Genomic DNA, 21128 nt, shown 5'->3' with positions numbered 1-21128 from the left:
TTTGTTTTGGAGTGACAACAAAACTACAAAATAAGGAAAATGATAGAGTTACTTCTCTTTACTACCTATTTACTACTCATTTTATATTTAATTTTTTTTTAATTTTTTATTTTACTTAATAATTAAGAAAGTGACTATTAGTAAAATTATATATTTTTTAAATTTTTTCTTAATGGCTAAGGATGTTAAAAAAATACTTAAAAGAAAATGATGAAAAATTAAAAAATCCTAATAACCTATAAGTAGTAAATGAATAGTGATAGAGTAGTAAGCCTATCACTACCCACAAAATAAAAGAGGCTTCCCCTCAATTTTTTTTGGGTCCAAGAAATATCACGCCTACACTCTGCCTCAGTTACTTCCCTAGTAGATAGAATATAAATAACTGGGACTACAAAACCCTAGAGGACAACAAAATAGATCAAACCCAGTTGCTCCAAAAATCAGTTTCAGAATAATCTGTGCCACTGCGAGATCACTGTTTGGTTTTTCTATCATTTCTAGTTCTCTTCCTAAATTCTCGTTTCTCCACAGAGTACTGCTTTTTAACTAACAAATTGCTCATTGCTGTTTTCACAGCTTCAGCAGCCGCCAGGAAAACCTTTTCCTCCACCACCACACTTCCCTGCAACTTTTCAAGCAGTTTATATCCGCCAGGAATTTCATTATCTTCCAAGACGATTGGTTCAAACTCTTGAGGGTCGAGGTTGCTTTTGTTAAAACCTGAGATAACCCTAACCCGGGCCAAAGAATGATGATCAAAACCACGCAAGTTAGAGACACCTGATACCATCCACAACAGTCCCGCAGAAAAGCTAGCCCTTGAGCTTGTAGGAATGAATGTCTCTCCCATGATTGAAACCACCTGGAAGAATCAAATGAGTGATATAGAAAAATCACAAATTTTGTATATTTGATGATACATCTCTGTAAGTTTTCCTCCAACAGTTAACATGAAAGATGGAATGTAGTCCTAAAATTGATTGCTGAGAGGCAGAACAGGATACAGTAATTACACATTCGTGTTGATGCCAAGCAAGATTGATCAAGAAATCCCCTGGACATCAGGGACTACTAAATAAAAAACCCTGAGGCAGTGAGTGTTGCACTATGCTACTGTTCAATATTGGTCTAGAGGTTGAGTTTCTTACCTTTGCAATTGAAAGGGTTCGAGCAGAAAGGTCACAGCTCAACAGCACTATTCCTTGCAAGCTACAATCCAAAACGTTAACAAGTGAAAACAATCCCAAAAATAAATTATCATAAAGACATAATAATCTTGAGACTTAGGGAGTTGCCTTTGAATGGCGACCGCAATCATTGTACAATCTGGGATGGTGCAAAGATCAGTAATAGCAGAATTGCAATCCTCTCCTCTTCTATTAGACTCTAAAAGACCAGCCTTCAGGAAGCAAGTGAAAATTGAACCAAGTAAACAACCTGACAAATGGCAGAAAGCTAAGAAAATCGTGCCCCTAGTTTATAAATCTGAACCAATTACCATTATGTTTTATATTATGCTTTGTTTGGATGAAAGATTTTGTAAGATTTTTCAATGACGAGAAATATTGGAGACCGTGCAAACAAAACATGCCTTTTACTCAATTAAACCCTGGACCCATGTAACACACCCCCATCACACAAATCAAGTAAGTCATCAGCTTTTCAGCAATGGGACATTAGCCCCTATAAATTATTTGCACTCAAGGATTCGAACTTTATACCTGGAGAGAACATACCACCAATACCAAGGCCCTTACCACTACAGCCAAACCCTATTACTTTTAAGTAATTTGGAAATTTCTAACATCGTTTTCCTTTTGTTTAGGTCAAGAAGAAGGTAATTTAAAAGCTATGAGAAAACTTTTAATTTAGAAATTTTCAAGCATTCAAATCCCAAAGTCAAATTCAATGGGGGAGATGTCACACAAACTTTACAATCATCAAGCCAAAACCATCACCAGTTTACTTCACACTACCATCATCCCCACTAATACTGTCATCGCCTCCGCTGGCATAATTACCCTTCCTTTTAAGATAAAGGTTGAGAATTTTCCAATCAAATATTTCTATCCAGATTTGTTTCTATATATGCTTGCGAAAATTGTGATGGATCAACTTAGAAGAAATTTAAACCCCAAGGGGTTGGCTCAAGTGGTGAAGGCCTTGGTCTTGTGGTATCACTCCCCTCAAGGGTCCAAGGTTCAACACGTGATACTCCCCTCAAGGGTCCAACGTTCAACATCTCATGGGTGCAAACAATCTTTTGGGGCCACACCCCCTGGTGAAAAAGCCAGCAATTTAACCAATTCCGTACAAGAAAACTTCCGAGAGTGCAATACATGGGACTGGTGTTTACTCTATAGGAATGGGTCCGAAGGGCCCTACCTTGGAAAGGTTCCCCAACATAAAAAATTAAAAATTAAAAATTAAAAATTAAAAAAGAAATTTACTTAAAAAGTCAATATTTGCAAACACTGTGTACATCTTTTTGAAAATGAATACTTCCAAACCAAAATTCATGTATCCACATTTGCAAATTTATTAATGGCAGATTTTTACCAAGACATCATTATTGTAACTACTATAATATCATAATTTCTCAAGTTCTAAAAGATGGAAAAAAAATAATGGGATCAAACTTTATTTCTATTCAAATTTGGGCATTTTGAAAATCTTCATGCAAATGCAACCAAAAAAAAAAAAAATCCTCTGTTGAATATCTGGTAATGCCATACCACTAATGCCACATAAGTGCAGACCAAAGATCACCTTTGTCCCTAATGACTAATTAGTCTCATTCTGTTCAAAATTCTGCCTTTAGTGTAAGCAATGACTAAATCAGGTCATTATCTGAAGACATATTTTGTATGACTTAACTACATCGAGCTTGGCAAGAAAAGTGACATTTCAGAAGGAGAAAGAGGTCAGCTGGAACCTCAGGGATACTTAGAATATGTAAAATACCTTCATTTCAACTTCACAAGTATCAAGGAGAGATCCAGATGAAATATTCCATAAGCGAACCTGCCAAACAACATGCATCTCCTTTAGTCCAAAACTCACCTCAATGAAATGACTTTATCACTCAAAGTTAACACGATTACTCACTGTTGAATCACCACTTCCAGAGACAAGAAATCCCTGGGGGTACTCTGAAGTAGAAACAAAGGCAAGGCAGGAAACAAATCTAGGTATAGACACATAAAAAGTTGCAGAGTTAATGAATATCAGGTACAAGCGTGCTTGCATATAATATACAATCAAGATTAAAAAGGGAAAGGCCAAGGCAACCATTTTAAGCTAATAGAAATGCGACTTCTCCATCACTTTTTAAGTTATTGAAGATACGAATAGGTATCAACCCAATAAAGAATTCTGAATATGAAAACATAATAATCATTTTGCCTAAAAGTTCAACCAAATCTATAATCCTCATCTACTAATTCAGAAACCATTTGATCATAGAATTCCACTCACTCAGTATGACCAAGGCAAAAGCTTTGTATCTCATGAGCTCCGTCTAAAGGCTTCTTGGGAAACACAGTAACCTATCACAAGATTAATGTTGTGTCAAGAGATGCCATGTCAAAATTGGTTATTTCACTTATTCAATAGCCAGTATAGTTGGATTACACGAATTTTGAAATCCCGATCAGCACTAACAATAAACCTCCCATCCGGTGAAAATTCCTGCAAAGCATATTTGTGGCCAGCAACATGTGAAAATCATGTAGGTATCAAAATAAAAGGGAGATAGGGTATATGTGTCAGTATAGGGGGAAAAGAATCCATCCAAGGATGAAAAAGGAGAGAAGCAAACATCAGCTAAACTTCTAGTAAAGAGAGAATGGGTATGCTTGGAAAAAAGAACATGAATAATTATACAGTTGATCAATTGCCCTGCTTTCATTGCTTAAAAAGAAGATGGAAAAAATGAAAAAAATAAGAAGAAGATATGCTCCCAAGTTGGTTGTCGACTTTCATTGCCTGGTAGCTGAAAAAAAAACCATGCAAAAATCTTTGGAGAAAAAAGTGTGATATATATGTCCTTACCATAAAACTTTTATTAGGGGATTCTCTTGCACGTCACATGTATAAAGATTAAAAAATACCAACACTCACCAGGCTAGTGATGATGCTACAGTAGTGAGCAAGCATTTGTGCTGCCTTCTTATTGACTAAAGCTTGATTGCTATCGACGCTATCCAGGTCAACAACCCAAACGACACCAAATTTGTCAGCAAAACAGACATGCAAACCATCATTGCTCAGGGCAACTGCAGTTACTCTTTTCTCAGAGGACCTGTTAGAAAAGTTGGAAAACTTCATGACAGGAAAGAGAGAAACGTTCCCTAGACATGGGGCAAACTGAGTGCCATAGACGAAGTTGTGGTTTTGTGATAGATATGGCACAGATGACACTGGTGCAAACACACTATTCAATGGTCCTACTTAAGTTGTTTGAACACCAACATTACCCCCAATCAGATATCATAAGATCTGCTTTGGCATTTTTGTGAAAACATTGTGCCTAGTCTCCCACCACACTGTTGGTATCAGAGCCACTAGGTTCTTTTTGTGGGGTGGAGCTTTGGTGTGGTAGTGTGGATACTTACAGTCTAAGGAGGTTCTGTTTAGGAGATTGGAAATTTTAAGTGTGTCCATTGTGACCCTCCAATCTTTCCTGGGAACTGAATTAGTGAGGTACTATTCATTTCTACAGTAAATTCATCAAAGCAATGCCAGGAAGTAGGCCTTCAAATCTTGTCAAATTTGACGTGGAGAAATTAGATTGGGAGGATCTAGATTTGAGAACAGCAAGTGCGATACGTCTGTGCCTGGCTAAAAATGTTCTTGCAAATATGTATGGAATATCTACGGCAAATGAACTCTGGGAAAAACTTGAAGAGTTGTATCAGATAAAGGGTGTCTCAAATCGCGTGTACCTAAAGGAGCAGTTTCATACACTGCGGATAAGTAAAGGTACAACTATTTCAGATCATTTAAGTGTTCTCAATGGAATTGTCGCTGAGCTAGAAGTTATTGGAGTTAAAATTGATGATGAGGATCAAGCCTTGAGACTCATCTGGTCTCTTCCACCTTCCTATGAGCACATGAAGCCTATTTTGATACATGGGATGGGAGAATCAATTTTGGCTTGTGGCAAGTACAAGTCAAGGATGTCTTGATTCAATCAGAATTATACAAGGCATTGAAGGACAGACCAACACATGAAGTTAGCATTGGTACTAGTATGACTGGTGAAAATAGCAGATCTAAAATGAGCGATGATAATTGGTATCAGAGCCACTAGGTTCTTTTTGTGAGGTGGAGCTTTGGTGTGATAGTGTGGATACTTACAGTCTAAGGAGGTTCTGTTTAGGAGATTGAAAATTTTAAGTGTGTCCATTGTGACCCTCCAATCTTTCCTGGGAACTGAATTAGTGAGGTACTATTCATTTCTACAGTAAATTCATCAAAGCAATGCCAGGAAGTAGGCCTTCAAATCTTATCAAATTTGAGGTGGAGAAATTAGATTGCGAGGATCTAGATTTGAGAATAGCAAGTGCGATATGTCTGTGTCTGGCTAAAAATGTTCTTGCAAATGTGCATGGAATATCTACGGCAAAGGAACTCTGGGAAAAACTTGAAGAGTTGTATCAGACAAAGGGCGTCTCAAATCGCGTGTACCTAAAGGAGCAGTTTCATACACTGCGGATGAGTGAAGGTACAACTATTTCAGATCATTTAAGTGTTCTCAATGGAATTGTCGCTGAGCTAGAAGCTATTGGAGTTAAAATTGATGATGAGGATCAAGCCTTGAGACTCATCTGGTCTCTTCCACCTTCCTATGAGCACATGAAGCCTATTTTGATACATGGGAAGGAGAAAATAATTTTTTCAGAGGTTACCAGTAAAATCTTTTCTGAAGAGAGAAGACTAAATAGTGGAAGTAATATTCTACTTGAGAACTTAGTGATGGTAGCAGCTGGAAATGGGAAGATGAAGAACTCCATGAAAAAGAAAATAGTCTGCTGGGAGTGTGGACAATCTGGGCACGTCAAGAAAAATTGTCCAAGAGCTGGAGCAGGTTCGGCAAGTGGCTCCAAGTCAGTAAATGAAGATACTGGTATTGATGCTAATATTGTGTCTCTCTCCATGGAAGATTTTGATCTTTAAAAAGAGACATACATCCTCATGGCATGCCGCTAATTCCCAAAGTTGCCATGATAGAGGATGTGTTAATATTAGCGGGTCCACAAGTTTGCACACAGGCATTGGTTTGGCATTGATGCAGGATGTGTGGTGGAAATTCATGTCGATGGCTGATGAACTTCCAGGAGAGCCAAATGTGGAAGTTACACCATAATTTTCAGTAATGTTGTTTTCGACATGGGCCGAAATGAAATGTTTGGAATTGGTTTATTCTGAGTGAGTATGCTTTTATGGTGAAGCATGATAGCGAAAGTTATGAAGATCTTCGTTAAGTTGGAGCTTGGCTGTGGGATCAGTCAAAGTCGCAAGGTGGAGATTGTTGACTTTTGCACTTTTTTAGTCCCACATCGGTGGGTGAGTAAATGAGAGGCAAATTCTTAAGTTATAAATAAGAGGCTTAGCCTCTTAGTTTAAGTGCACCAGTCAAAAGTTACTAGATAAGCTTTCAACTGGTGCACTTAAACTAAGAGGCTAGTAACTTTTGACTGGTGCACTTAAACTAAGAGGCTAAGCCTCTTATTTATAACTTAAGAATTTGCCTCTCATTTACTCACCCACCGATGTGGGACTAAAAAAGTGCAAAAGTCAACAATCTCCACCTTGCGACTTTGACTGATCCCACAGCCAAGCTCCACCTCAACGAAGATCTTCATAACTTTCGCTATCATGTTTCACCATAAAAGCATACTCACTCAGAATAAACCAATTCCAAACATTTCACTTCGGCCTATGTCGAAAACAACATTGCTGAAAATTATAGTGTAACTTCCACATTTGGCTCTCCTGGAAGTTTATTAGCCATCGACATAAATTTCCACCACATACCCTGCATCAATGCCAAACCAATGCCTGTGTGCAAACTTGTGGACCCGCTAATATTAACACATCCTCTATCATGGCAACTTTGGGAATTAGCGGCATGCCATGAGGATGTATATATCTCTTTTTAAAGATCAAAATCTTCCATGGAGAGCCAAATGTGGAAGTTACACCATAATTTTCAGCAATGTTGTTTTCGACATGGGCCAAAGTGAAATGTTTGGAATTGGTTTATTCTGAGTGAGTATGCTTTTATGGTAAAGCATGATAGCGAAAGTTATGAAGATCTTCGTTGAGGTGGAGCTTGGTTGTGGGATCAGTCAAAGTCGCAAGGTGGAGATTGTTGAGTTTTGCACTTTTTTAGTCCCACATTGGTGGGTGAGTAAATGAGAGGCAAATTCTTAAGTTATAAATAAGAGGCTTAGCCTCTTAGTTTAAGTGCACCAGTTGAAAGCTTATCTAGTAACTTTTGACTTTAGTTAAATTCCTCTATTAGCCTCTTGTAAAAGGGGAAGAGGTGTAGAGTTAAAGATTTATTAGTGGGGTAGCTTTATGGGTGTGGTGAGGAGAAAAATTGTGTGATTGTAATAATTTTTCACATAGTGTGTGTGTGTTGAGTTGTGTTTGTCTAAGTTTGAGTTGTCCTAGTTGTTCTCCTTGTAAGCTTCGGACTGCACCCATTTTATAGCCGAACATTTTGGCTAGTTCATCTCTCATTCAATTGGTTTCACACTTCAATCTTGCATTCACACTCAATTTGCATTCACACCTCAATTGGTTTCACACTTCATTCTTGCATTCACACCTCAATTTCGGCCACTTGCATTCCTCTTTAATTGCCGTGTCTTGCATTGCATTCCTCCTCTCTTATTTTATTCAATTGGTTTATTAATTCAAACCAAACAACCAAGTCTTCATGCCTAACTTCTTGCCTAACTTGTTGACTAACTTCATGCCTAACTTGTTGACTAACTTCATGCCTAACTTCTTGCAAATTCATACACGGTTTCTTCATTGCCTCCCAGCCGACTTCTTCAATCTTTTTGTTTTCAATTTCAGCACACAATACTTCATTCACACGTCTCTCTCTATTTCTGTAAATTGCCCTTTGACTTGAAGAATGCCTCTCACCAACTTTATATTTCAGCAAAATACAAACACCCATCGACAGAAAATTCTTTCACTCAATCTCGCCTGCACCTTTTACTCAATTCTCACTCCCTACACGTCTCTCTCTCCCTCTCTTCAACCGACCTCAACTCATCTCTATCCCCCACTTAATCATGCACTGACTTTTCATATCATAAGCAGCCGACTCTCCTCAATGATTTCACAAATAGCCGACTACTTCCCTTTACAATCAACCAAAACAAATCCCAACCAATTAAATTATTCCAGCTTTCAACCCCAGAAAAATCAGCACATCATGCACTTTAATTTCAGCACATGTTTCTCTATATTTTCTTCTCATTTCGGTGGACAGCAGCAGTCTTTGATTGCACCAACTTCTTCCTTCATTTCGGTGGACAGCAGCAGCCTTTGATTGCACCAATCCATCACATGTTCCTCACACTAATTTAGCTGCACCAACCGATGTAAGTTAAGCCAAACAAGCAGCCTCCCAATTAATGTGTAATTTAGGTAGGTTGGAAATGAGTTGGTGGATTTGTGGGGTGATTGGTGTAGCCGTGTATTTGTGAAATCATTGAGAAGAGTCGGCTGCTTATGATATGAAAAGTCAGTGCATGATTAAGTGGGGGATAGAGATGAGTTGAGGTCGGTTGAAGAGAGGGAGAGAGAGACGTGTAGGGAGTGAGAATTGAGTAAAAGGTGCAGGCGAGATTGAGTGAAAGAATTTTCTGTCGATGGGTGTTTGTATTTTGCTGAAATATAAAGTTGGTGAGAGGCATTCTTCAAGTCAAAGGGCAATTTCCAGAAATAGAGAGAGACGTGTGAATGAAGTATTGTGTGCTGAAATTAAAAACAAAAAGATTGAAGAAGTCGGCTGGGAGGCAATGAAGAAACCGTGTATGAATTTGCAAGAAGTTAGGCATGAAGTTAGTCAACAAGTTAGGCATGAAGTTAGGCATGAAGACTTGGTTGTTTGGTTTGAATTAATAAACCAATTGAATAAAATAAGAGAGGAGGAATGCAATGCAAGACACGGCAATTAAAGAGGAATGCAAGTGGCCGAAATTGAGGTGTGAATGCAAGAATGAAGTGTGAAACCAATTGAGGTGTGAATGCAAATTGAGTGTGAATGCAAGATTGAAGTGTGAAACCAATTGAATGAGAGATGAACTAGCCAAGATGTTCGGCTATAAAATGAGTGCAGTCCGAAGCTTACAAGGAGAACAACTAGGGCAACTCAAACTTAGACAAACACAATTCAACACACACAATTTTCTGCTATGTACTTGAAAGAATTAGCTCCTTTTTGTTTTAAGAAATTTTGTTTCTCCTTTTAGTTTCAAAGTTTTGTTGTTTTAGCATTTTTATTAAGTGTATTAAGATTTGTTCTAGACTTTTATTTCATTAAGAGTAATACCTTAATATTAAGTGTGCTAGTTTGTTTCATTACTAGTTTATTTCATGTAACAAAAAGAAATTATTTAAGAAGTTTTAATCAAGTGTGCTATTTTGTTTCATAAAGAATTGTTTTAGAAGTTCTAATTAATTGTGTTACCTTAATTTATTGCAAAAAATGTTTGGTTTTAAGCTTTTGTTTTTGTTTTTGATTTTTCTGAACATCATACGTGGAGAGCAGAGGAATTGTTATAGAGTTTTTATTAAAGGTTTAGAGATTAATTTTCAAGAGTGATACGTGAGAAATTGTTCCTTTTTGTTTCGAATTTCAATTGATTAGTAAAAGGAAGTTTTCGTTTAGACTTTTCGTTCTCTATTTTATTTAACTTCAGTTTAAAGTTTATAGAATACTTTTGACTTTCTGTTTACTTATTTCGTGTTATTTATTTTTCTTACATCTTTAAGTTTTCATTTAATAGTGATTACAACTGTTATGTGTTATTTTGCCATTTTGAGAATTCGTGATTTATTTTTCTTAAATCTGCAACTGTTTGTTTGCAGATTCATCTTTACCACTTGAAGTACAATTTGCGGGAGCAAGATGGAAACCCCAGTTCGAAGCTCTAACACCACCAGACATACTTAGATCTTCAGAGGAAGAAGTTCCTCAGTTGGAACTGAAACCACTTCCTCAAGATTTAAAGTATGCATTTCTTGGACCTGAAGAAGGCACTTTTCCGGTGGTGATTTCCTCAAAACTAAATCAGAAGGATGAAGCTCAGTTGATTGAAGTATTAAGAAAGCATCGAAACGCAATTGGTTGGACAATAGCCGACATCAAAGGCATTGATGCCGCTGTATGTACCCACAGAATCCATCTTGAAGACGATACTAGACCAGTTCGTGATGCTCAACGTAGGCTCAATCCTACCATGAAGGAAGTCGTGAAAGAGGAAGTACTTAAGCTACTCGCAGTGGGAATCATTTACCCCATCTCAGACAGTAAGTGGGTAAGTCCAACTCAAGTGGTACCAAAGAAATCTGGTTTGACTGTCATAAAAAATGATAAAAATGAATTGATTCCAACTAGAATGGTTACTGGCTGGAGAATGTGCATTGATTATAGAAAACTTAATTCAGCCAGTAGGAAGGATCATTTTCCTTTACCATTCTTGGATCAAATTTTGGAAAGAGTAGCTGGTAATGCATATTATTGTTTATTGGATGGCTACTCTGGTTATTATCAAATTGCTGTAGCACCTGAGGATCAGGAGAAAACCACTTTCACCTGTCCTTTTGGCACTTTTGCTTTTACTAGAATGTCTTTTGGTTTGTGTAATGCTCCAGCTACTTTTCAGAGATGCATGATGAGTATTTTTTCTGACATGATTGATGATATTTGTGAAATATTCATGGATGATTTCTCTGTTTTTGGAAAATCCTTTGAGAGTTGTTTGCATAATTTGGCACGTATTCTCCAGAGATGTGAGAAAAACAATCTTTTACTTAATTGGGAGAAATGCCAATTTATGGTTACTCAGGGCATTGTATTAGGGCATATTGTTTCTTCTGAGGGTATAAAGGTCGACAAGGCAAAGATTGAATTAATATCTAAACTTCCTATCCCTAGGACAGTTAGGGATATTCGTTCTTTTCTTGGTCATGCTGGCTTTTATAGGCGGTTTATTCAAGGGTTTAGTTCCATTGCAAAACCTTTGTGCACTCTTTTACAAAATGATATTGAATTTGTTTAGACTGATGAGTGCCAAAAAGCTTTTGATACCTTGAAAAAGTCGCTTACCACTGCCCCTATTGTGCAACCCCCGCATTGGAACCTTCCCTTTGAGATTATGACAGATGCTAGTGACTATGCCTTAGGAAAAGGGTACTAGTCATGGACTAGATTCATGTCTTTTGATTTTTTTTTTTTTTGTTTGTTGGATTGGAATGTAAAGGACTAATAAATTAAACTCAGAAATTAATAAAACTAAATTAAGCATTAAACTAAATTAGAAAATAATTGACAAAACATGAACGGAAAATTTAAAATGCCCAAAATCAAGATTCTAGAATTCATCTTTGTAATTAAATTATGAATTCTCAAAATAACACATAACAGTTGTAATCACTATTAAATGAAAACTTAAAGAAGTAAGAAAAATAAATAATACGAAATAAGTAAACAGAAACTCAAAAGTATTCTATAAACTTTAAACTGAAGTTAAATAAAATAGGGAACGAAAAGTCTAAACGAAAACTTCCTTTCACTATTCAATTGAAATTTGAAAACAAAAAGATTGAAGAACTAGGCTGGGAGGCAATGAAGAAACCATGTATGAATTTGCAAGAAGTTAGGCATGAAGTTAGTCAATAAGTGATACGTGAGAAATTGTTCCTTTTTGTTTCAAATTTCAATTGAATAGTGAAAGGAAGTTTTCGTTTAGACTTTTCGTTCCCTATTTTATTTAACTTCAGTTTAAAGTTTATAGAATACTTTTGAGTTTCTGTTTACTTATTTCGTGTTATTTATTTTTCTTACTTCTTTAAGTTTTCATTTAATAGTGATTACAACTGTTATGTGTTATTTTGAGAATTCATGATTTAATTACAAAGATGAATTCTAGAATCTTGGTTTTGGGCATTTTAAATTTTCCGTTCATGTTTCGTCAATTACTTTCTAATTTAGTTTAATGCTTAATTTAGTTTTATTAATTTCTGAGTTTAATTTATTAGTTCTTTACATTCCAATCCAACAAACAAACAAAAAATCAAAAGACATGAATCTAGTCCATGACTAGTACCCTTTTCCATCCATTGCATATACCATCATTTTATTTTCTCTTTGTGAAGTTTTTCACATTTTTTCAACGAATTTAATTTTAAGCAACTTTCCCTGAGGAGACGATTTAGGAATTTATTCCTAATTATTACACGACATCCTCCTGCACTTGGGATAGCATTAGTACTACTCATTTTTGAGTGAGTAAAGTTTTTGATGCCATTGCCGGGGAAAGTATTTTAACTTGAATTTAAACTCGTTATTATTATTATTATTATTATTATTATTATTTTGCTTCTCTAAACTGATGTTTCATGTCATGGGTGAGAGACACTTCAAATAGGTTGCTTCGAGTCACATCGAGTGTTGAGAGTAGTATACACAGCTTGGAGATCGATAGCTCGTCTGTCTTTACTTTGAGTGAGCCAGGTGACGAAATTGAAATTGAATCAAAAAACATGGTTGCACCTGCACCATGCACTCTTAAGGACTATTTGCAACCCACTCGTACCACTACACCTTCATGCATAATTTTACCTGAAAATGCACCAAATTTCTCTATCAAGCATGGCATGATATCAGTGATACCTCAGTTCCACGGGATGGATTCTGAGAGTCCTTACCAGCACTTGACAGATTTTAAGCTGGCTTGTGCTACTTTTATCACTAGGGCTGTTACTGATGAATTCATTAGACTTCGGTTATTTCCTTTCTCTTTAAAGGATAAAGCGAAAATTTGGTTTAACTCTTTGAGACCTAATTCCATTTCTAGTTGGTCTGACATGCAGCGTGAATTCTTACAGAATTTTTTTCCTTTTCAGAGAACTCAATTTTTGCAGGAACAGATCAGCCAGTTCAATCAGAGACCTGATGAGACCTTTCAGGCCAGTTGGAAAAAATTTAAGGATTTGGTGAACATTTGTCCACATCATGGTTTTGAATCTTGGAGGCTGGTGAGCTATTTTTACACTGGTCTCACTCCGGAATGCAAGCAATTTGTTCAGACAATGTGCAATGGGGAGTTCTTCAGCAAAGAACCTGATGAAGCACTATCATTTTTCGACTACCTTGCTGAGAGCGCACAACAATGGAATACTCGTACTGATCGAGTTCCATTAACAGCACCGCCACTGAGGGCTATTTCTGGAAGGGGCAGATATGAGCTTAAGGGAGACACTGATGTTCAAGCCCGAATAACTGCATTGACTAGAAGAATGGAGGTCATGGAAATGGAAAAAGTAAAGGCTGCGAAAGTAGCAGAGGCATGTTCTATATGTGCTGATTCAAACCATAAGACCCAAGACTGCCCGATTATGCCAGTATTTCAAGAAGGTGGGTCTGAGCCAATACAATCAGCTAACTGGGTTAATAGAGCACAGAATCAGCCTTTCTCCAACACATATAATCCGGGGTGGAGAAATCACCCAAATTTCTCATGGAGAAATTATCAGCCTGGTCGGTCCCCACCACCTCAGCAGCAGCCATTTAATCAAGGTGCTCCTCAGCACCAATATCCGCCATATCAGAATCCTCAGAGCTATCCTTATGTAGCTCCTCCTGGATTTCAGCCTCATGTAGCTGCACAAAGTCCTCAACCTTCATCATCTGCCAAGAAGACTCTAGATGACAGTATGGCACAGATGGCCAATACACTTCAGCAATTCATGCAGATTCAGGCCACCACAAATAATCAAAATACTCAGGCCATAAATGAGTTGCGTGGCACTGTTACTAAGATGAGCACAACCTTGAGCACCCTAGAGAAAGGAAAATTTCCTGCACAGCCTCAGCCTAATCCTCAAGTATACAGACAACAACAACATCAAGTGCATAATGTCTCAGGAGACGTTATTGAGACAGCAAAAGCTGTTCTTACTTTGAGAAGTGGGAAGGAAGTTCCCCGACCTGAGATGACCATTGACACAGAGGTAATTGCTCCTACGCCTAAAGATGCAGCAGAGACGGATGAAGCTAAAAAAGAACCAGAGGTAGCGAGACCAGAACAGAAGAAGCCTGTGAGTGCAGATGCTGAAACTAGTAAGGGATACCAACCTGTGGTACCCTATCCTCAGAGATTGGCAGCTGGCAAAAAGAACAAGTATCACACGGAAATTCAAGAGATTTTCAAGCAAGTGAAAATCAATATTCCACTCTTGGATGCCATACAACAAGTGCCTTCATATGCAAAATTTTTGAAGGACTTGTGCACGGTGAAGAAGAAGCTAAATGTGAAGAAGAAAGCTTTCCTAACGGAGCAAGTTAGTGCATTGATATTGAGCGAGACTCCTCAGAAGTTTGGAGATCCCGCATCTCCCAACATCTCCATTATGATTGGTGAATCACGAATTGGGAGAGCTTTACTTGATTTGGGGAGTAATGTGAACTTGCTAACGTTCTCAGTATATGAGCAGTTAGGATTGGGTGAGCTGAAAAAGACCTCCATCATGCTACAGTTAGCTGACAGATCAGTTAAGGTACCGAAGGGTATTGTAGAGAACGTGTTAGTCTAGGTGGACAAATTCTACTACCCAGTAGATTTTGTGGTTCTTGACATGCAGCAGGCGGTCTCCACTATTTACCAACATCCTGTCATCCTAGGAAGACCATTTCTAGCTACATCAAATGCTTTGATCAATTGCAGAAGTGGAGTTTTGAAGCTTACCTTTGGGAATATGGCACTTGAGTTGAACGTTTTTAACGCTTGCAAGATGCCGGCACATTTTGATGACACAAGTGATTTGAATGCTGTGGAGATTTTGACACCAACAGAATTTATTTGCTCAACTTCTCCTTTCTCTGATGATGATTATATTTTTCAGACACCTGAATTTTTACTTGATGAGAAAATTGAACATATCAATGAAGATGACTTTGATTTTTTTGATTGTTTTGCAGATTCATCTTTATCACTTGAAGTACAATTTGCGGGAGCAAGATGGAAACCCCAGTTCGAAGCTCTACCACCACCAGATATACTTAGATCTTCAGAGGAAAAAGTTCCTCAGTTGGAACTGAAACCGCTTCCTCAAGATTTAAAGTATGCGTTTCTTGGACCTGAAGAATGAACTTTTCCGGTGGTGATTTCCTCAGCTAAATCAGAAGGATGAAACCCAGTTGATTGAAGTATTAAGAAAGCATCGAGGCGCAATTGGTTGGACAATAGCCGACATCAAAGACATTGATGCCGCTGTATGTACCCACAGAATCCATCTTGAAGACGATGCTAGACCGGTTCGTGATGCTCAACGTAGGCTCAATCCTACCATGAAGGAAGTCGTGAAAGAGGAAGTGCTTAAGCTACTTGCAGTGGGAATCATTTACCCCATTTCAGACAGTAAGTGGGTAAGTCCAACTCAAGTAGTACCAAAGAAATCTGGTTTGACTGTCATAAAAAATGAAAAAAATGAGTTGATTCCAACTAGAATGATTACTGGCTGGAGAATGTGCATTGATTATAGAAAACTTAATTCAGCCAGTAGGAAGAATCATTTTCCTTTACCATTCTTGGATCAAATTTTGGAAAGAGTAGCTGGTAATGTATATTATTGTTTATTGGATGGCTATTCTAGTTATTATCAAATTGCTGTAGCACCTGAGGATCAGGAGAAAACCACTTTCACCTGTCCTTTTGGCACTTTTGCTTTTACTAGAATGCCTTTTGATTTGTGTAATGCTCCAGCTACTTTTCAGAGATGCATGATGAGTATTTTTTCTGACATGATTGATGATATTTGTGAAATATTCATGGATGATTTCTCTGTTTTTGGAAAATCCTTTGAGAGTTGTTTGCATAATTTGGCACGTATTCTCCAGAGATGTGAGGAAAAAAATCTTTTACTTAATTGGGAGAAATACCAATTTATGGTTACTCAAGGCATTGTATTAGGGCATATTGTTTCTTCTGAGGGTATAAAGGTAGACAAGGCAAAAATTGAATTAATATCTAAACTTCCTATCCTTAGGACAGTTAGGGATATTCGTTCTTTTCTTGGTCATGCTGGCTTTTATAGACGGTTTATTCAAGGGTTTAGTTCCATTGCAAAACCTTTGTGCACTCTTTTACAAAATGATATTGAATTTGTTTGGACTGATGAGTGCCAAAAAGCTTTTGATACCTTGAAAAAGTCGCTTACCACTGCCCTTATTGTGCAACCTCCGCATTGGGACCTTCCCTTTGAGATTATGACAGATGCTAGTGATTATGCCTTAGGAGCTGTTTTGGGGCAGCGAGTGGATAACAGACCTTTTGTGATTTATTATGCCAGTAGAACCTTGAATGATGCCCAGAAAAATTATACCACTACTGAAAAAGAATTGCTTGCAGTTGTTTTTGCACTTGATAAATTCCGGGCTTATATTCTTGGTTCTCCTGTTACTATTTTCACTGACTACTCTGCTCTTAAGTATTTGTTGGCTAAGAAAGATGCAAAACCACGCTTGATTCGCTGGATTCTATTACTTCAAGAGTTCAACATCAACATTAAGGATAAAAAAGGAGTTGAAAATGTGGTAGCTGACCACCTCTCTAGATTGTCATCATCTCCTTCTTCAAATGTCAGCCTTCCTCTTGATGATAGTTTTCCGGATGAGCATCTGTTTATGGTTGATAAAGCTCTCTGGTATGCTGACATAGTCAATTATCTAGTGACTGAGCAAATGCCTTCTGAATGGTCAACCCAAGATAAGCGTCGGTTTCTATCTGAGGTAAAACATTTCTACTTTGATGACCCTTATCTTTTCAAGTATTGTTCGGATCAATTGATTCGGAGATGCATTCCTAATTATGAGTTTTCTTCAATATTGAGATTTTGTCATACGGGTGCATGTGGTGGTCATTTTTCAGCAAATAAAATGAAGGAAGAAGTTGGTGCAATCAAAGGCTGCTGCTGTCCACCGAAATGAGAAGAAAATATAGAGAAACATGTGCTGAAATTAAAGTGCATGATGTGCTGATTTTTCTGGGGTTGAAAGCTGGAATAATTTAATTGGTTGGGATTTGTTTTGGTTGATTGTAAAGGGAAGTAGTCGGCTATTTGTGAAATCATTGAGGAGAGTCGGCTGCTTGTGATATGAAAAGTCAGTGCATGATTAAGTGGGGGATAGAGAGGAGTTGAGGTCGGTTGAAGAGAGGGAGAGAGAGACGTGTAGGGAGTGAGAATTGAGTAAAAGGTGCAGGCGAGATTGAGTGAAAGAATTTTCTGTCGATGGGTGTTTGTATTTTGCTAAAATATAAAGTTGGTGAGAGGCATTCTTCAAGTCAAAGGGCAATTTCCAGAAATAGAGAGAGACGTGTGAATGAAGTATTGTGTGCTGAAATTGAAAACAAAAAGATTGAAGAAGTCGGCTGGGAGGCAATGAAGAAACCGTGTATGAATTTGCAAGAAGTTAGGCATGAAGTTAGTCAACAAGTTAGGCATGAAGTTAGTCAACAAGTTAGGCAAGAAGTTAGGCATGAAGACTTGGTTGTTTGGTTTGAATTAATAAACCAATTGAATAAAATAAGAGATGAGGAATGCAACCAAAGACACGGCAATTAAAGAGGAATGCAAGTGGCCGAAATTGAGGTGTGAATGCAAGAATGAAGTGTGAAACCAATTGAGGTGTGAATGCAAATTGAGTGTGAATGCAAGATTGAAGTGTGAAACCAATTGAATGAGAGATGAACTAGCCAAGATGTTCGGCTATAAAATGGGTGCAGTCCGAAGCTTACAAGGAGAACAACTAGGACAACTCAAGCTTAGACAAACACAACTCAACACACACAATTTTCTGCTATGTACTTGAAAGAATTAGCTCCTTTTTGTTTTAAGAAATTTTGTTTCTCCTTTTAGTTTCAAAGCTTTGTTGTTTTAGCATTTTTATTAAGTGTATTAAGATTTGTTCTAGACTTTTATTTCATTAAGAGTAGTACCTTAATATTAAGTGTGCTAGTTTGTTTCATTACTAGCTTATTTCATGTAACAAAAAGAAATTGTTTTAGAAGTTTTTATCAAGTGTGTTATTTTGTTTCATAAAAAATTGTTTTAGAAGTTCTAATTAATTGTGTTACCTTAATTTATTGCAAGAAAGGTTTGGTTTCTTCCTAGGATGACAGGAGCTTGGTAAATAGTGGAGACCGGCTGCTGCATGTCAAGAACCACAAAATCTATTGGGTAGTAGAATTTGTCCACCTGGACTAACACGTCCTCTACAATACCCTTCGGTACCTTAACTGATCTGTCAGCTAACTGTAGCATGATGGAGGTCTTTTTCAGCTCACCCAATCCCAACTGCTCATATACTGAGAACGGTAGCAAGTTCACACTACTCCCCAAATCAAGTAAAGCTCTCCCAATTCGTGATTCACCAATCATAATGGAGATGTTGGGAGAGCCGGGATCTCCAAACTTCTGAAGAGTCTCGCTCAATATCAATGCACTAACTTGCTCCGTTAGGAAAGCTTTCTTCTTCACATTTAGCTTCCTTTTCACCGTGCACAAGTCCTTCAAAAATTTTGCGTATGAAGGCACTTGTTGTATGGCATCCAAGAGTGGAATATTGATTTTCACTTGCTTGAAAATCTCTTGAATTTCCGTGTGATACTTGTTCTTTTTGCCAGCTGCCAATCTCTGAGGATAGGGTACCACAGGTTGGTATCCCTTACTAGTTTCAGCATCTGCACTCACAGGCTTCTTTTGTTCTGGTCTCGCTACTTCTGGTTCTTTTTCAGCTTCATCCGTCTCTGCTGCATCTTTAGGCGTAGGAGCAATTACCTCTGTGTCAATGGTCATCTCAGGTCGGGGAACTTCCTTCCCACTTCTCAAAGTAAGAACAGCTTTTGTTGTCTCAATAACGTCTCCTGAGACATTATGCACTTGATATTGTTGTTGTTGGCATTGATGCAGGGTGTGTGGTGGAAATTCATGTTGATGGCTGATGAACTTCCATGGAGAGCCAAATGTGGAAGTTACACCATAATTTTCAGCAATGTTGTTTTCGACATGGGCCGAAGTGAAATGTTTGGAATTGGTTTATTCTGAGTGAGTATGCTTTTATGGTGAAGCATGATAGCGAAAGTTATGAAGATCTTCGTTAAGGTGGAGCTTGGCTGTGGGATCAGTCAAAGTCGCAAGGTGGAGACTAAGCCTCTTATTTATAACTTAAGAATTTGCCTCTCATTTACTCACCCACCGATGTGGGACTAAAAAAGTGCAAAACTCAACACACACACCAGACAAAAGCTGTAAAAATGCAAATTTCATGATATCTTCTATCAAGTAATGAGAAAGTATTACGTATAATGCCTTGTCTCAAATGGGCTTCAAGAACTTACACAGTACAAATGCAGTGCCAAGATTCCGTGGACCATATCTTGACAAGTTTATCATCACCTGCAGATACAAAGAGTTTCCCGTTTGCACCATAGCGAATAGCTCTAATGGAATCCTTATGAAATGGCCCATGGGAATCATCCACCAAAGAAACCGCACTACCTCCACTGTGATAAGAACACAAAAAAAAAAAAAAAAGAGTAAAATTGTCGCTCAAGTTGTGCTTTTACTCCCCATGAAAGCTTTTGTACGGAATTGTACACATTTTTTTTTTTTTTTTGACAAGTAAAATAAATTTTGTTGAAACAGGTGAACAGGCCTTGCCCAAGTACACAGGAAACATATATCTCAACTTTTAATTCTACGCAATGAACATTCAGGGGAAAAAACATATAGAACGTTGTATATAAAATAATGGGTAATTTATACAAATCCAAATCTTTACATGCTCCATTAGCTTTCTCAGATTATGTAAAATAGATTTCTTAAAGGAAGTTAAAAGAAACAGATAAAAGAAAACCGACTTTTATTGCTGAAATCTTCAAATTTAAAATTAGAGAAAAAAAAAATCCTGAATTGAAATGTATCTTAAGCAACAATTTGACAAACCAGAGCAGACTTCCCCAATATATTTTAACCAACGGAAATTAAAACATTATAACAAAAAAAAAAATTCTCTCTATTTCCCTCGCATCTCAGCAAATAAACAGAGTAAAAACTTCTCATAAGCTCAAACAACCTTTTATTTTAACTTCCAACGTAAAATTAAAACAAAGAAAAAAAAAAGCATGTGATTCAGCTGAGAATTTCCATTAAAAGAGGGGGGGGAAGATGCGGTTCTTTTATGATTTTCAGAAATTTCAATACACGTTGCATTTAATTCGGGTCAATTCAAATAAAGATCCGAAATAATAACGAGAATTTAAATCAGACGAAGAGAAAAAGTAGAGGCAGCTTACTGAAGGTCGAAGACGCGGAGTTCCGACCCGACGGTGACAGCGACGGATTCCTGGGCCGGATGAACAGAGATTAGAGCCGGAGCCACCTCAATATCTTTGTGGTTCTCTCCGTCTTCTATCGGAGCATCCTCCATTTCTTCGCTCACGAGAGACTAGGGAAAGTTCTTTCCCTCTAGGGTTTTGCGGTTCAGTGTTTTGCTTTTGTTGACCGTTCAGGGTTTTGTGGTTGGGACTTGGAAGGCAAGTGGTTTTGTTAATAACCATGAACCTTTTTTTTTTTAACTTCTTAGATTTTCTTTAAATTAAGATCATCTTTTATTAAGGTTTGTCACATATGATTAAAGGAAAAAAAGATAAATGAGAAATAAAATTATAATGAAATGCTGAGTGGCATGATCCTAAAAAAAACATATAAAGAAAAAGTAGTAATATAAATTATAGATACAATCCTTTTACAGCTTTTTCACCACTTTATCTTAAAAATAAATGATATTTATAGTTTTACAATATACAAAT

General features: G+C 37.4%; 1 protein-coding gene across 1 annotated transcript; it reads right to left on the bottom strand.

Moving 5' to 3' along the window:
- Window positions 1–208: 208 nt before the first annotated feature.
- Window positions 209–20859, bottom strand: LOC122316627 (tRNA (guanine-N(7)-)-methyltransferase non-catalytic subunit wdr4). The gene is made up of 10 exons (XM_043133306.1): window positions 20613–20859; window positions 19656–19820; window positions 4126–4306; window positions 3637–3693; window positions 3481–3551; window positions 3112–3190; window positions 2968–3027; window positions 1299–1402; window positions 1152–1212; window positions 209–865 (listed from the first exon to the last, which is right to left on the bottom strand). The coding sequence occupies exons 1-10, from the start codon at window positions 20744–20746 to the stop codon at window positions 476–478; spliced, it is 1302 nt and encodes a 433-aa protein (XP_042989240.1). The 5' UTR covers window positions 20747–20859; the 3' UTR covers window positions 209–475.
- Between the last annotated feature and the right edge of the window lie 269 nt (window positions 20860–21128).

The sequence above is a fragment of the Carya illinoinensis genome, chromosome 7 (assembly GCF_018687715.1).
Source record: "Carya illinoinensis cultivar Pawnee chromosome 7, C.illinoinensisPawnee_v1, whole genome shotgun sequence".
Classification (NCBI taxonomy): domain Eukaryota; kingdom Viridiplantae; phylum Streptophyta; class Magnoliopsida; order Fagales; family Juglandaceae; genus Carya; species Carya illinoinensis.
The sequence above is the reverse complement of the archived record's forward strand: the minus strand, read 5'-3'. Positions and strand labels throughout refer to the sequence as shown.